The following is a 17,693-nucleotide window of genomic DNA, read 5'->3' as shown; positions in this document are numbered from 1 at the left end:
GTCATGTGAATCTACACATTGCTACAACGTTATCATCGATGTATTCTTTGTAACAAAGTTATTAATTATAATGTCACAATTTCTCCTCTTAGTGGCCCTTTACGGAAATGACGTAATATTATTATTCCAGGAAGGGCGCACGGGGAAAGCACTGAACTGCGTCAACAATTGTTTCTGTGATACGTTGGGATTTCAGCTGCTGCCCAACATGACAACTAGGTATGTTCATGGTTTATTTGATAATTTAGATGAAGTATACGACTCTTGGTATTTCAATCTGATCTGCGTTTGTTTTTAGAGGTTTTCTCGCGACACATCGTCGCGAGCTGTTTACGTTAGCTTTAACCTTGTCCCCAATAGCACTGCTCTCTCCGCTGTTTTGTCGTGTTTAATCTAACGCCATGTATTAAGAGAGTTAAAATGGATATTCTACCGAGTGGTTAGCGTTTTTTTTAGTTTAGTTCCATTGTTTTGTGGTTATTAGTCTCCTAAGAAGTATGTTGCTAGCATTAGCCAGTTAGCTGTATAGCTAACTTAGCCAGATGTGGTCAATGTTTTCAAGTTAGGCCTCGCCACGGATTCAGCCATTTCCATTTGCGATTTTTTTTTAATTTGATGTTATACTTAGGGTTGATAACTTTTTCGATTGATGTGGATTATGGCTGTGTTGGCTGAATTTCCGATCATCGACTGGGGAAATGTTTTGAGTCAAAGGCCTAATTACGTCGAAGAAAAATATTTTGGCTAAGGCCCAAATGGAAAATCCCTCCCCCTTCTTACTCACGTGGCCGGGTTTTTTATGTTGTTTAACTTGGTGGTAGTAGGCCAATAAGCTTTGTTTTTCTCTAGTTTTTCTTATGAGTTGGCACTGTGTCACCTCGCGTGCTAGGATATATCGTCATTAAGAGGCACAATTTAAAATTCAGTGGTAACCTCTCGCGTATTAAAAGAGTAGATCGCGTATGAATTGAAAGAATGTATTCAGTATCTAAAATGTGGCTAAGTATAAATTACAACGGAGCCATGCTTCATCCAGGCTTATAAAGTAGATTCCCTGTTACTTTACACTTACAAGAAGAATACCCGATCTCCCGGATTGTTTGCAATAAAAAAACCCAACAAGTGTTTTTGTTTGTTTGTTTGTATTAGATCGTTTATTACAAACTGTATTAATTTGAAAAATTACTTTCGCGTGCAGGTAAAGTGATCAGAGGTATATACAAAGTACAAATTAAAAGACTGCTGGGTAATGTGTTTTCTAGCTTTGGAGAGCTTTCTTTGCTTTGCTTTCAAGAAAATAAATGTTTAACTAAATCTCAAGGATACTATCATATTCTAATAGGCTTTTGTATGCCTGTCTTTGTTATCAGAGTAACTTTGTTTCAGCTTTCAATATTTACTCTACTGTGTCAGGGCTTTTTCTTGAGATTAACATCCTGAGATCAACTGAAATGTATAATCAGCTCAGGACACACTCCAAGGGCTTTAAAGCTGACCCTAAACCGTGTGTATAGTTATGGGTTGGTTTCTAGGGGTGCAACGATACACAAAATTCACGGTTCGGTTCGATACTTTGGTGTCACGGTTCGATATTTTTTCGATACAAAAAAAATGTTCATGCCTTTTTAATTTGTCATTTATTAAAATTATAAATATATATTTTAACTCAAAAGTACAGTTTTTAAATTTAATGTTGCTGAAACAACAAAGTAATAAAAATAAATAAATATGTCTGATTGAGGAATCACTCATCTTTGGAAAAGAGAGTTTATTACAGAGAAATGGCTCTTTCCAAAATAAAAGCTATATTATACGCTTCTTCTGGGGCATACTCTCAGCAGCATATTAAACATATCAGGTCCCCATAAGGAGAATCGTGTGCTAACGGCTGTCTAAATGACTCTGGTAAAGTTTGTAGCATGCGTGCTTGTTGTTTTTGTCTGCTTCCACTTGTCTTTGTACTAGGATGCTGTCGGAGTAAATGTGCAGTCATATTCGTTGTGTTCCCACTAGTGCTGTCAGCGTTAATCTCGTTGAAATGACGTTAAAGCCACAACACGGCAAATCTCTGTTAACGAGCTACCGCGGATCGCCCTGTGCGTGGGGCTGGACGGCCAACACATTAATGAGCTAACTGCGGTAACACACTAGTTCCCACTAATGTAATTGAGCATTGCGTGGCACATCCAACATACTGTTTTACTTTAGTCCATTACGCGCTTACCTTCAGGGTCATACGTCACATGAAAACCAAAATAGTTCCAAACGCCAGATCTGAATTAGGGTGGGGGGTAGAGCTGGGCGATAGAACGAAAACGATATGTATCGCGATATAACTTTTTCTCGATAGAAAAATTAAACTATCGCGATAGACCTCGCCGCTCTTGTCCTCTTAAAAAAAAAAAAAAGAACAGCCAATCCAAATTAAGTAGCGCAGAGCCGAACCAATCACAGCCGCAGCGTCACGTCACGTGACTTGTTACGTACAGCACAAGTGCCAAGCCGCACATGTGTATTTGTTTGGAAAGCAGCCAGCCACCGTACTGCCCGGGTAATGGAGGAAATGAGTGTGCCGACTAGAGAAATCAACTGAGCGTGACCGAAGGTTACCGAAGAGAAAACAGATGATGGTTCCAATGCCGGAGAGATTGTCGAACGGAAGAGCCATAGAAGTTCCGTAGTGTGAAGGTATTTCGGCTATTTCAAGTCTGACAAAAAACAGAGTAGCGTGCACTGTAAATTGTGCCGAAAGCAAGTCTGGAAATACAATAAACTGGTGCATGCGCTACACACGTACCCGGGTATTTTTGAAAACGCAGATTTTTCTATGCGTTTGCACCTTTTGTCCACACGTAAACGGCGTTTTTGGTCACTGAAAACGAAGATTTTTAAAAACTCAGTTTTTGCATTTACGTGTGGACTAGAAAAACGGAGAAAACGCAGCGTCAAAGGTGTGCGCATTTTTTGACGTCACACTGTGCGCCACGTTATTGTTTCGGTGAAATGAATTTCTACAATACTGTTACTGTCAATTCTACTCTCTGCAGTGTTTAAATGCTTACATATACACACAGTTACTGTCCCTCCACACATACGACTCGGTTCTGCTTCTATGCCCCAGCTTTGTTTACTTTTTCCCACCGAGGCTTCTAGACTTCTGATTGGCCAACATTTCTGCACGGTTAGGAATCTAGCGCCACCTGCTGCTTTGGCATGTTCACAGCAGCGTTTTCCTTCATTTCTCCCTTTATGTGTGGACGGGATTATTTTTTAAAACGAAAACGGAAAATCTCCGTTTTCAAAAATACCCGTGTACGTGTGGACGTAGCCTCGGTCTCTGACTGGAAGCGCTAATTCGTCATTCGGCTTTTGTCAGACTAAAGTAACTGTTAAAACTGTTTGAAAAGCTAAGCTATACAACAAGGAGAGATTGAGAATTTCCTTTTAGTTCTCAGTTTATTTGATATTGACAAAAGTTAGTCAGTTTTGTCTGTTCTTCTGTAAAACAAACTAAGATTTATTTTTAGAATTAATATTTTGTTTCTAAGGGGAATTGACAATTTAGTCTGTTTTGTTTGTTCTATTTTGAAACTTAATCGCTTTAGCGGCTGCCTTTTTGTGTAGTTTGCAATATTTGCCTTTATTTATCTGAAAAAGTCTCATGTTCCTTAAGTACATCTACCCTGTTGAACTTATTATGGGAAATAAATATTTAAATCAAAACAAGCTGCTGATTATTTCACATTTTACTTGTGAGCAACGGCACATTTAAATCTTACAAATATAGTTATTTGGCTTATATCGTGATAGTTGGGGGCAGGGATAGCTCAGTAGGTAGAGTGGTGGCCCCATGATCGGAAGGTCGGGGGTTCAACTCCACTGAACGGCTACCCTGAGGTACCCCTGAGCAAGGTACCGTCCCTACACACTGCTCCCCGGGCGTTGCACTGGTGGCTGCCCACTGCTTCACTGGGTGAATGGGTTAAATGCAGAGGAACTATTTCCCTATGGGGACTAACACGCACACTTTACACTTTACACTGATTACTTTACACTGATAGATATCGTTATCGCCTGAAATGAAAAAAACATATCGTGATATGAAAAAATCTTATATCGCCCAGCTCTAGTGGGGGGTTCAATTTGCCATGTTGTAAGGAGAGCTTAACTTCTGTCTCGCTAGCTTGCCCTGCGCTCAGTGAATCTGCATTCGACTACTCCGCCTAGGCTGCACTGTCGAGCGCAGATCCACTGAGCGCTCAACACAGACAGCATCGTCAGAAGAAAAGTTGATAAAATAAATTAAAAATTTTGTATTGTTTGATACATATGCGTACCGAACCAAAAGCACTGTATGAACGGTTCAATATCGATACGAGTATCATTGCACCCCTAGTGGTTTCCTGTTGTAATTCTTTTTAATTTTTTTCCTGACATGTTCTGGAACTAAAATGTCACGACTTGAATAAAATTTGGTTGTCATGAACCGTGGCTGAGTTTACTGCTGGCAAATTACAAGCTTGCCAGCCATTTAAATCAAATTCTTAATGACAGTGTTGAAGTTATTCTTTTTTTTTGACTTAACACTTTCACAAGGACTTCCCAATGCTTTGATTTCATGGAGGTTTGAAAATAGGAATCCATACCGCTTACCAAAATGAAATGGGACTTGAAGTTCAAGATAGATTTGTCCATCCACTTGCTAACATATCTTAAGGGCTCATTGAGAAATGTCTGCAGATAATAAGGATTGTATTTGCTGTGTCAAACTAACTCTAGCTTGCCTGAAAGCTAAACTGGTTAAAAACCACCATTTACGTTGGAATACTTTTTATATTAATGTAAACTAAACAGTTCATTGAATAAATATTTAGGGGTAGTAGTGTCTGAGGAGGTAGAACAGGTCATCTACTAATCAGGGGTTTAGTTGGTCGATGTCTGACTGCTGTAGTCTGCAAGTATTTGGACAAAACCCCGGGTTATTCCTAATATGTTTAATGGAGTGTGAATGTGTGTGAATATTAGACAGTATGCTCAAGTAGAGTGGAAAAGCGCTATATAAAAAAAAACAGTCTATTTATCATAAATTACATTCTATGGCCAAAATTTAGGAATCGAATGATTAAACCTTCATTGAAGTTGACTAGTTTGTCTTTTCACTACTCCAGTCATTTGTTGTACTTGTTTCTGTGGGCATTTCATATATATTTGATTGCTTTTGTCTTCCTTTGTAGCCACTGCTGAGTGGATTTTATGGCACTGCTCCTGGATAGGACATTGTTAAGCAACAACATGGACACGTCAAATTTTGCCCACGTCATCTTCCAGAATGTGGGGAAGAGCTACCTGCCCCATGCTGCGTTGGAGTGTCACTATACCCTGACACAGTTCATCAAACCGCATCCAAAGGACTGGGTTGGCATTTTCAAGGTGAATGAGCGGAATAATAAAGCACGATATATAATTATGATCAATGAGGACTATGAATCCATGATGGTACTAACAGAAGTAGTCCAATGTGTATTTTCATAACTAGACCACCAGAGCACTTTATGTGTGATATAATGGAAAGTAAAAATACTGTCTGATAATTTAATTTGTATTATGAACAGCCTGCAGTTTACATCTAGACTGTCTGTTGTATAAACTATTTTATCTATGGAATAAAAGAGAGATTTCAAGTTTATCCACTTGAAACTTGACAGAGGAAGTGGAGCATTTTAACCTCCACCATGTGCTTGGGTGTCCCATATGGGCCTTGTTATAGAAGTGCATTAAATCCAACCCAGTAGCTTTACATTAGCCTCATCTGCATTGAATCGTGACTTTAGGCTTATTATTAAGACCAGCATGCTTTTTATCTACTGAAGTTGAGATGGAAGCTAAGATTAAATACATCACATTAACGAACCCAGCCTTATGGCTCTTTCTCTCTCAATCTGCTTGTGCTGATTTTGTTAGTTGTCTTCTGAATTAAACAATGGCTAAATAATGAGTTAAAGCTAAATCCACAGCCAAATTAGTTGTAACAGTGTATTTCCTCAGATGTTATAGCTGAAGCATATACGAAGAGACAGAACTGATAAATTATACTTTAACAGTGCCACAGGCGCACACAGTTGCATGTAAAGTTTTAAAACATGTGTTAACAGTGGCTTCCTTTCCTAATAGAAGTATTAAAACCCCCAAATTCTCTTGAAATAATTTGCAAATATAACTGCTTATCTTGTAGTTAAAAAGTATGTTACCTTTCTTTTACAATTTGGACAGGTTATAATGTAACAATATTGTAATGCTTACTACAGTGTCACTCATTAATAGGTAATTGCAGGATTGTTATATAGGATTCAACTAGACTGTCTGTGACTCATAAACTCACAGATCGTTTACTCGCATTGAGACTGCAAAACGTGTGTTACTTTAGTGGAAAGGAAAAGATGACTGAAGATGAAAACTTCAGTTTTTTATATATATATATATATATATATATATATATGTTATTTGCAGCATGCACTCATTCTAATGTCATGCTATAGTTCAAGTAATACAGCCCAAGAAATAGGTTCAATTGTTAATTTCTTTGCAATATTGATTCAAGCTCCTAAGTTTACTGTCCTTGTTATGTCAACTATTGATGTGTGCACTTTGCTTTACATGTGATATTATTGTGGGTATATGCAGAGACACTTTCCCTAACCTCACTGATAAATTAGGTCATGCCTTCATATTGAAGTTGGATCGTGTATTATCTGGAGGCTGTTTACATACCAAATTGGGTACTGCATTGTGATACCTCATCACATTGTGTTTAGCCTGAAGGTAGGCACCAACTGGCAGCATAAATCTTAAAACTACAAATTTCTTGAGCTTCCAAACAATAGAGCGTCAGCAGAAAAGGCTGAGTGCAGGATTTTAAATTGTATAAATCATTGACACTGTTGACAGACGTAATGCTTGGTGCCAAAGCTCTATCATTTACCTATCCAGGCAAATGATAGAGCTTTACACACATTCGCGTGAGCTCCAAAGAGTAGTTATAGCTGCTTTTGGCACAGGCTCGTTCTTCCTTTCAATGTTCCCACTAAATAACTCGGTAACCTGGCTTATTTAAGATTCAGGATTCAAGATTTTTTTATTCGTCACATGCATAGTTATACAAGTATTATATTTATATATTATACAAGGCTTATGATTTATTAAGAGGAAATAGAAAAGCACAGCAACCTTCAAACTAGTTTGGTCAAATTAATACTAATCATATTAATAATTAGATAAAGTAATTAAGGTCTTGATGGTAAATGGATTAAGGAAATGTTTGTTTTAGTATGGGTCCCTGTCGGTTTGATGTTGTTGTTCCATAACTGCAAGTATGGAGCTGGTGCTAGCTGTTTTCGGCTTTATGAAGGAATGTTGAGGCAGGTTGTCAGCATTGGCCCAGGAGAAAGCTAACCCAACGTTATAATTAACCTGTCTGACCACAACCTGTCTGTGTGATTCATGAATAACTCTTGAATTTATATAGGCTAATTGGCAGATAGATGTTACAGTACTTCCTGGGGGAATACTGTCACTCACTTCTGTCAGCATTCTTGCTGAAGTGCTGATGAAAAATCGTGTTAAAGCTGAAGAGCATGTTGCATAGGTAGACGTTCAGACTTCTTTTAGGTTTTGGAAAGTTTACTCTTACAGTGTTATCTGTGTTTTTGTCTTAGTCACTGATCTGAAACCAGTGTTTTGGTGTTGTTATGGTAGCCTTACACTTTCTCTGCCTTTTGTCTAATATCTATGAGGAAAAACAGGAATTTACAACATTGCAAAGTCCTCTGTTGTAATTTCCCTACAGAGGTTTCACCCACCACCACCACCTCTGCAGCTCTAATGAGTGGACTGGTGAGGGCTAGCCTTCAGTAATGACACTCACTAACTAGGTGCATGTTTTAATTGCTTCCTGTTTTTTACTGCTGGAGGCTGGAACTGCACTGGGGGTTTTGGAGCACCAGGGCCTTCTATCTCTGGCTCTGATGAACACTCACAGTATTGTGGCTGCAGGCTGTTTGCACACAGGTGAGAAAATAAACTGCCCAGACGTTGCAAAAAGGCTTCCTACATGCAGCTTTCTAGAAACACAGTGTATCTGCAGTGCAATTTGCTTGTATGATTTTTCTTTTCGTTGCCTTTTTTTAAGAGCAGAGTTTTGAAAGTCACACCACAACTTAACCAACTTAGGTGTAATGGTGTAATGGGGTTTAACTGGGCTTGTTGTAGATGCATGCTTGCGCCTGGGAGTGCACACCAAAAACCAGCAAGCTCAATGTGACACTGATTTAGTTTGACAGTTTTATGGCACCAGTCTGAAGTTATGGATGTATTTTCTGCACTTCCCCCTCATCAGTCATCAGTTAACAACACATAAAATACGTATAATTAAATTTTGGTTTTCATTTTCAAGTTGCCTATGTATAAAATTTTCACCTATTTCCACTTTCCTGTTTGAAGTGAGTTGTAGCTACATTTCCACAGCTAGGCTTTTTCATGATAAGGGCCAGACCACATGCACATGGTTAGCAGGAGTGGTTTCCAGATGATAACTTTTGTAAATGAAAAAATATTACAGTAGGCATGTCCTTACACTATCATCCGAAGATAGATTTAAAGCCCTGTGATTACTGCAATAAACTAGTTTGAGATATTTTGGAAGTGACAGCGTGCGGATTTGGGAAAGTTCCCCTGTTAATCCATCCATTGCTATTTTGCTGCACTGATGTGGTGAGGGTGTCTTGTTGAATGAATTCCCCACAATGTCTCACAGGTTGGTTGGAGCACAGCGAGGGACTATTACACATTCTTGTGGTCGCCTCTCCCTGAGAACTATGTGGAAGGCACTGCAGTGAACAGAACAGTGGTCTTTCAGGGTAAGAGCATACATACTTTTCAGTAACTTTGACACCTTTTAATAACTGAATATCATGTGGGTTGGTGAGTGAATTGTTAAGTGTGCAGTTGTGGACAGGATGGATAGAGGAGAAACTTTTCCCAGACATCTCCATTCTGGTGTTAATGACATTTGAGTTAATGTTCTGTTTTTGTCTATATTACCACCCTTCATAAACCGGCACAATTAAAGTGATTTGCCAGACCAGGACTTAACACTTACGTAGTATTTGTGCTCTTTTTGTGCCTTTTTTTTCTCTCAGTTTATTGTAACTTTGGGTTAAGTGTTCAGGTTAAGATTCGCTAATAACTGAGATATGTTTAGACTTGTGGAGGAATATGATTCGTGTTGCTCTGTTGTCTAACATTGAGCTCACTGACTGAGTGATTTACTTCCCCCAGGGTACTATGTTCCCAATGATGATGGCGAGTTCTACCAGTTTTGTTATGTGACCCACAAAGGGGAGATCCGAGGGGCCAGCACACCATTTCAGTTCCGTGCCAGCAGCCCCACAGAGGATGAGCTGCTGACTGTGGAAGATGAATGCAACTCTGACATCCTGGTGGTCACCACGAAAGCTGGCATTCTCGAGGTACAATTTGCCTGAGCAGCAGCGCTCAGTACGCATCGATTTTCATTGGGTTTTATTTTGCTTCAATATCAATTTCTAGCGTGCACAGTTGAAAATTATGATTTCAGTCGTATGTTACCAGTAAATTAAGCTTTTAAAAATACTGAAAAGTGTTTTTGTTTTTTCTTGGCAGCAAAAGGTGGAAGAAGTGCAACGGGAGAAAGATGAGTTGCTTAAAAACATGGCCCTCCTGCAGCAGGAAAAGGAGGAACTGGAGGCTGAGAAAGAGAGCCTGCAGAAGGCGTGTGAGCAAGAGAAGGAGAACTGTGCTCAGCTGAGAAGAGAGAACCAAGTAAGCTGAGAAATGCAGTATTTGTAGCAGTTTTAAAACTTGTAAATAACACAAAATGCCTTTTTCAGGCCATGCTATATATTTTAATAGTCATTAAAATAAGCAGCACATGTGGAAATCAGTGATTTATAGTATTAATGCACTGGCTCTTGCATGGACCTTTTTACATTTGGCCCAGCAGTCTCTTAGCACCCCCTAGTGAAGGGGTCCTAACATGCAGATGTATCCAAACACATGATGTACTGAAAAAATAAATCACACACTGATGGATATGGATGTCTGTATTATCAAAGTTGTAATTCTGCTTTTTATAGTATAACATTAGGTCTTAAAAGCATTGTCAGTCATAATTCACTTTGCCATTTTCTGCCATAAATCTGCTGGTTTTAAAACGGCTTTCAGATGAAAACATGATTACAGATTTTGTGGCTGTTAATTTTATGACTAGACTTTTATATGATTTTTTTATGGTGTGTGAATATAAAGATTCCAAAATTCTGCCTATAAACAAATTGTAAAATATTCATTTCATTTTTTCTTGAACATTTAAAACTCTCTATCAAGCCATCACGTTCATTTTGAATTAGACTTGTATTTCAAAGACAATAAAATTTTAATGTTTTGCACACATTTTTCCTCAAGCTTTGAGTCAGAGATGGAAAGTTGTATGTTAGGAAGTTAGGTACTGCAAGAAGTGTTGTATTTTTTTTATGAATTATGAGGCTTTCTTTTTATTTCAGCTGAACTTTACTTCTGTCTTATGTCTCACAGGAAGTGCAGCATTCTTCCCAGGCCCTGCTGGAAGAGAAAGAGGAGGTAAAGAGGAGACTGGATGAGGCCACAGCCAGAATCATACAGTTGGAGGAAGATCTGATTGGAGTGACACAGAAAAGCATTCAAAAGGAAACAGAGCTAGACAGGTGAATTCTCAGTAAAAGGATTGTGGCAGATTCACTAGATTTTCTAGATTTGTTTGTTTAGATGTACAGAGAGTTATTAATGCGAACATATGCACTATTTAGTTATATATTGTTTTTGTTTCTGTTTCTCCAGTCTTAAGGACAGACTTAAGAAACTTACAGCAGAGAAGGAGGTTCTTGAATCTCATCTTAAGAATGAAAAAGATGAGAAGGAACTCTACAAGGTAATGCTCTATTTTTGTTGATATCAATACTAAATCCTCAAACTTACCAATATGATCTTTAAATAAAGATTCAATGTTTTGTTTTTTAGGCACACGATTGCACGGTATTTTATTGTAAACGGTACATGCCTTGTTCCGTTTTCTGGCGCAATTGGTGTTTCTGTGTCTTTGTTGTGGTATGTACTGCACAGGAACTGGGAGTGCCACATACTGTTGTGCTCCCACAGAAAACCTCTACCTAATTTAACTTGCACCATCACACTGCGTCTGTTTCAAAAGGACGACTTTATGGGCCTATCTCAATCACTGTTTTGTAATTGAGGTCATGCAACATTTATTTTAATATGGTCTTTGATTGTGATCGGTGTTGTATAAATGAGGTAAAAAACCCCACTCTGTTTGTGTTTTATAACTTCTCGTGTGTGTGTGTGTGTGTGTGTGTGTGCGTGTGCGTGTGTGTGTGCGCGCGCGCCAGATTCACCTGAAAAACCGGGAGCTGGAGAACACTAAGTTGAGTGCGGAGCTGCAGATGTTGAAGTCTGTGGACGTAAACAAGGAAAACGCCATTGCCCAGTTTAAAGAGGAGGTGGGGCGCCTCCAGGCTTGCCTCACTGAGAAGGACAAACAGTACAAAGAGATCCTGGCCAAAGTTTCCACCTTGGTAAGAAAAAAAAAAGATTTTTGTTTTGAGGTCAGAAGTAGATAATAAACCGTATTTAATATAATTCATTATTATATCATATGAAATTTAAAGATTTCCAGTAGAAAGAATAGGAAGAGGAGAACTGAGATGTAATAACTGATCTTTAAAGAGAAATGAGAGTCAGTCGCCTTAAACGTGTTTACTTCTTGCAGGGAGATGTGAAAGCCCTGAAGGAGCAGCTGCGGCAGAAGGAAGAACAGCTCCAGGCTAACCAGCAGCAGTCCTCTTTGCTGGCTGCCGAGCTGAGAGACGCCTCCAGTGCACGCGATCGTACAATGTCTGAACTGTACCGCATTAAACTTGAGGCTGACAACCTCCGCCAAGCCAAGGCTGAAACTCAGGCCCAGTGCGTCCGCCTGGAATGCCTGGTGGAGCAGATGAAGGCAGAGGCCACGCAGGAAGCAGTAAGAGTGAAACTCAAATAGCCAGACAGCCTTTCGTGTTTAAAAGAGCTTCATTTGAAGTTAAGCGTATTTAATATCATGGTAAACAGGCAGATCAAGAACAAGGATTAATGTCTGGTAACATCTAAAATAACACATTAAATAATAAATATGCAAAAGTTCAACATTTTTCAAAATTATACATCAACTTTCATCAAAAGTTGATGTAAGAGGGTGAAGACTTTGTGTCATATATTTAGATCACAATAGCGTTTAATATTTTGTCACCATAAAGAAATAAAAGATAATAAATCATATCGTATATAATTGTCCAGTTGTGTATAGGTATGCTGTTTGGTTGAGCACTGTGTGAGAAAGTTAACGATATGAAAATAATGGAAACAGAAAACGTTTCTCCCACACAGTTTTTTTTGTTTGTTTTGTTTTGGGTTTTTTTAAACTGCTTCTGCATTTGAAAGATGTTGTAATTCTTCTCATACTTGCTGTTTTTATTGACCACCAGTCTCATGCTAAAGAATCACTTCAATATAAACAGTGATAGTGATTATAGTTAATGACTCACAGGAAGTTATATCGCTGCACTGTCACAGTGGACCTTGCAGTTGGCCGGAGTTCTGATCTGTTCTGCTGTAATGTTTTACATCAACAGGCCAAAGCAGAGGACGAAGCTGCTGCAGACCCAGCTGTTGTAGCAGAGCTCCAGAGAGAGGTGGAGGATCTAAAGTTGCGGCTGCACATGGCTGCAGAACACTACAAGGAAAAATATAAGGAATGTCAGCGACTGCAAAAACAAGTGCTGAAACTCTCTGAACAGCAAGGGGTAGGTCCCCACGGATACCAGCCAACATACTGTATTCATGTCCCAACAAGTGAAAGAACAGAATTTCCATTTGTATCTTTGTAACACTACGCCTGCCTCACTTGTACTAGTTAATGCCTTCAGTCATTTTGCCAGTCTTGACTGGAAAGAAGTGCAAGCTGAAAATGAAAATTAACACATCAGACAAATTCATTTTCATTATCATTCAGTCTGACTGTATAAAAGAAAGTTTATTTTAATTTCACTGTAGATACATCAAAAATGGAAACTGGAAAATTCAATCTTGGTATAATTGTTCCCAGTTTTTATCTTTTGTTATTTTGGATTTTTACAAATTCTTATAAGTAAAAGTAGCTCAAGCCTGTGTTAATCCTTTCATTCATTCATATATATATATATAAACACACAACACAATATTTTATACAGATAAGATGTATTTTCATCTATAAATGTCATTGTAAAATACATTGTAAATATGTTCGTGAATTGGGTTTTTTTCTGCATTTGTTGTTGTTATTATGTCTTCACTACATTTTTCTCGTCTTTAGGAGCTGAAGAGAAGCTCTGCCCAAGAAATGATGGCAGTTCTTCCATCGGGGAGTCCAGACACTTCTGTGCCAGGTACCCAAGTCAAATTATGAAGTGAAAAATTATCTTTAGAAAACAGGAGTTGTGTAGTTCCTTAGACAGTTATCTTCTATTTCTCATTAGCTTTATTTTGAACTCTTGGTTTCTCTAAATTATGTTCCTTAGCAGTTTGGTGATACGTATGTAAATTTTTTATTTTGCAGAGGGTTTTTTTTTTTTTTTTGTTGAAGAATAATAAACTAATAAAAACATAACTCTATAGGAAGTCCAGGTTCTGCTGATCCAATGTTGGAAGCCATCATCCAGGAGAAGCTCAAAGGCATCAGCAGAGAGGCGTCGGACAGGAACGACAAATACAGAAAATGCAAGCAGATGCTGATGGTAAGAAACATTTTTTTTGTTTATTTTGTTGCTGTATTTTGTCCCAAAATAAGATGTTCAAACGTGTGAGAGACTTTTGTAGTTCAATGGTATGAATAAAAGAAACATTGCACGCTGAAGTACGTGGAAAAATCTCAGCTGGTGCAGACCAATCTTTTATTTACTTTGACTGTTTATAGGTCCTGCACCTCTGATACCTTGTGAGCAGTGTTTTTTGTCATTTATTTTTCTCCTCTGTGTATATTGTGGTGTGATGAAAACTGAATCATGTGTTGCCCTTTAGGAGGAGAAGGAGCGTAGCTGCATGTTTGCTGATGAGCTGGCCAAGATGGAAGTGAAATTTAAAGAGCAACTGAAGACCAACGAGAACCTGAAGCTGCAGCTGGCAGCAGAGGAAGATCGTTATAAGGTTAGTGTAGGCAGAGTGCAGACACTTAGCACAGCCCAAGCTGTCAGCTGCCAGTGATGCTCTCCTTCAAAGCAGACCTGATTTGGACTCTTCTGTGTTTTTACCGCTGTGTATGGCTGGTATAGCTCAAGGATCTAGCCTTTGATGCTATCTCTCCCCTTGAACACAGTTTCTCTGACAGTGTTGTTTATGAGCGGAACGATCTGTAAGACGACATTTTACTGCTGTTTATGTCAGGCTCTGGAGACAAGCAAGTCTTGGCTCACAGGACTCATCTCTGGTTGCTTGGCTAATGCTGTGCTTGGCTCAGGTCAGGCGGATATTTGCTTAGTGTCTCACAGGGATTCAAGCAGGTTGTTTTGCTCTGAGCAGGATTGTGCATAAATCAGTCCTCAGCAAAGAGAAGCCTTTTATGGCTGTGATCAATTAACGTCACGCACTATGGTCTGACTGTATTTCACTTACACATTTTTTAATCAGCAGCACATCAAGAGTTTAAGTATATAAAGTGTTTCTTCATTCTTCTGCTTTTGTGCCCTTTACTTTCTACAGAGCCAGGTAGCTGAGAAGGGACGGGAGCTAAAGGAGCTTAAGGACACACTTGTGGTTGTTATGAAGGAGAAGGAAAAACTGGAGGGGGTTAGTGACAGCTTTCATTTTCTCTTTTATAGACTCCTTCCATTTTAAAAATTGCCTGAAATGTGCCATTCCCCTGCCATTTTCCCCTCTCCCAATCTGGTCTGTGTTTAATATGCCTCTAATTGTAGATGCAGAGTAAATGACTTCTTATTTTCCATTCCATTACTTTAGGCCACAGCAAGGTCCTCACTGACCTAAAATGTTGCTTTGAGGTAATGCTGCTAAAATTAAGAGGAGGAGAATGACCCAATTTGAGGTTTAGACTGTAAATTAACTTGGCGTCTCTTACTGACATAAAAACACAGAATCCTGTTCCCTTTGAAAGTGAGAAAATTCTTTTTAATGAAGGTGTTAATTAAACTGCTTTTGTGAGCACAACAAAAAGCCCCCTCCCCCCCAAAAAAAGTCACAGCTCTGTGTTGGGATGGTGCGGCTTTGCCTTTTTAGCTGGAGAGCCACACTGAGATAGAATCAGATATGTGGCCGCGATGCCCTAAAGGTTAGAAAAGCAGCTTCTCTGTCTGGAAGGCTGCGGGTTTCATGACGAGACCAGCAGGATAGAATCTGAGTGGAACAAGTGAAAAAGCAGTGCGTTAGGCTCCAGTGGAGCTGCTCCATGGTCAGCAGCAGGTTAGTGTGTGGTTGTACTGGGCTGTGAATGTAATCAGGTTTTTTTCTGGAAATTAAGATTATATCTTAAAGACATGTTAAAACAAAGTGTCCTCACTATATGCACATGATGGGACTGAATTTTGTCAGTGGTTTTTGCTGTTGTGAAGAAATTGTTTCAATTCCCCTTTTGCGTCAGGAGCTCCAGAAGGGCAGCAGCAGGAAGGGAGATCAGGGGACCAGTGAGAAAACCAGTCTGGAGAACCTCCAGTCCAGTGTGCCTTTATTCCTGCAGTACCCTGTCCCGTATGCACAGGATACCCCTACCCCTCTGTTGGTTTCTCAGAGCCCCAGCAAGCTGCATTTTGGGAACCCTTACTCCATCTCGGACTCAAAAGGTTTGTTTTCTTTTCAGAAGTCTTCACTAAACATTGCAGAGATGAGTGACTTTTTATTTACAGTAGCCGTGTCTCTGAAAATCCTCCTGCAGATGATGCGGATGAGTTCTCAGATGACCAGCCACTTAGGCTGCCCCCTGTAGGCCCGCCATCCTGGGACAGCAATGTGGTGTGTATCCAGCCTACCCGCAACCACAGCCGGCCAGAAGGCCATGAGGAGTCAGAGGAAAAGCAAAACAATAATGTAATATTCTCTCTCCCATGTGCAGTATGCAGTACTTCTAATTTGTATCATGTGCGTTTGATTATTTTAATGCCATTTTGCGTCTCCCCTGCTCTCTCAGGGTAATACCAGCGAACAGCCCACAGTAACTGAAACTCACAGCACATTTGTGAATGATGGACAAAATGCCTTCTGCTTTGATCCCAGGTAACACACCTTGATAATAACCAAACTCTCCAAGTGTGTTAAACTTGTGTATTGACGTGTGTAAAAACGTCTGCAGCACCCCCCCCCACCCCATTAGATGAAGCGCAGGCCACCCACGTTGCATCAGACGGATGCTCTTTATTAGCCGTGCTCCTGTTTTGCCCACGTCTTTGCTTGACTGCTTATTAACGTGAGCTTTCTCTCCCCTCTTTCTCTTCTGCCATCCACTTCCCACGCGCAGCATGGACATGAAACGATGTCCCCTCTGTGAGGTCATCTTCCCACCCAACTATGACCAGAGTAAGTTTGAGGAGCACGTGGAGAGCCACTGGAAAATCTGCCCCATGTGCAGCGAGCAGTTCCCGCTGGACTGCGACCAGAAAGTGTTTGAGAATCACGTGCTTACTCACTTCGACAGCCACCCGCTAAACTTCGACTAGATAAACAGAAAATCAGCACATCCAGTCTGCTTACTTCCTGTCAACCACTCACAACACTTTTCTTTTTTTTTTCCCTCTTCTTTTTTTTTTTTTTTTTTTTTTGCATGTAATGGTGTGAAGATCCTCTCTTTAGGACCATACTGAATTTTGCTTTTTTTCTTTTTTTTTTTTTTTTACTTCACCTTAGAGAAATACTTGGAGCTGATTTAACATTTAAAAATGAAAATGATTCAGTGACATGGCAGGGCTACCAAATTTGTTTTCACACCATTTTCTTTCTTTTAAGGTGGAAGGTTTCATTTAATTTGGATTTTAAGGATACTTTTGGGGGATAAGACTGTTGTACGCATATATACGGACTTTAAATGGACAGATCTTTTAGTCCACACGATGTAATGAATCAGGGAAAGAGATAAGTGTTTACCAAACTTACATTTCAAACATGCAGCCAAATCTGCCCCCTTACACTGTACACGTCATTTAGTCAGTCTTTACAGACAGCAACCTTGGTGCACTATATGCAGTCAGGGAGAACTCTTCAGTGATTATATCCATACATGATTATACAGTATATGCTCAGATCATCTATTTTAGAACAATTAAAGCCAACAATATTGTGACAGCCTTGATAATTTATGTACGACTTTTAGGTTTCCTTTTCTTTGGGTTTGAATTATTTAATTGTGTCTGAATCTTTAAGAACTTTCATATCATCAGCTAATCGCTGCATGCCGAGCTTCTGTTGACCTTCCTGTTCTTTTCTTTTACAGTAATAACTTATTTCATTCATAGAAATGTTTCATTAGTTTAGTGAGTTCCATGTATCTAAAATGAATTAATAAAATCTGTCTAAAACTGAATTGTGTCCAAAGA

At 39.3% G+C, this 17,693-nt stretch overlaps 1 protein-coding gene across 1 annotated transcript; it reads left to right on the top strand.

The window, feature by feature from the left end:
• Positions 1–108: 108 nt before the first annotated feature.
• On the top strand, positions 109–17,680 carry tax1bp1b (Tax1 (human T-cell leukemia virus type I) binding protein 1b). Its single transcript, XM_082552206.1, has 18 exons — positions 109–219; positions 5,235–5,430; positions 8,810–8,912; positions 9,334–9,524; positions 9,697–9,855; positions 10,627–10,775; positions 10,909–10,999; positions 11,475–11,660; positions 11,855–12,106; positions 12,756–12,926; positions 13,475–13,547; positions 13,777–13,895; positions 14,179–14,304; positions 14,857–14,943; positions 15,752–15,950; positions 16,043–16,194; positions 16,295–16,380; positions 16,622–17,680. The coding sequence occupies exons 2-18, from the start codon at positions 5,254–5,256 to the stop codon at positions 16,818–16,820; spliced, it is 2,520 nt and encodes an 839-aa protein (XP_082408332.1). The 5' UTR covers positions 109–219; positions 5,235–5,253; the 3' UTR covers positions 16,821–17,680.
• Positions 17,681–17,693: the final 13 nt, after the last annotated feature.

This window comes from Aulonocara stuartgranti (genome assembly GCF_965226115.1).
Source record: "Aulonocara stuartgranti genome assembly, chromosome: 11".
Lineage (NCBI taxonomy): Eukaryota > Metazoa > Chordata > Actinopteri > Cichliformes > Cichlidae > Aulonocara > Aulonocara stuartgranti.
The sequence above is the reverse complement of the archived record's forward strand: the minus strand, read 5'-3'. Positions and strand labels throughout refer to the sequence as shown.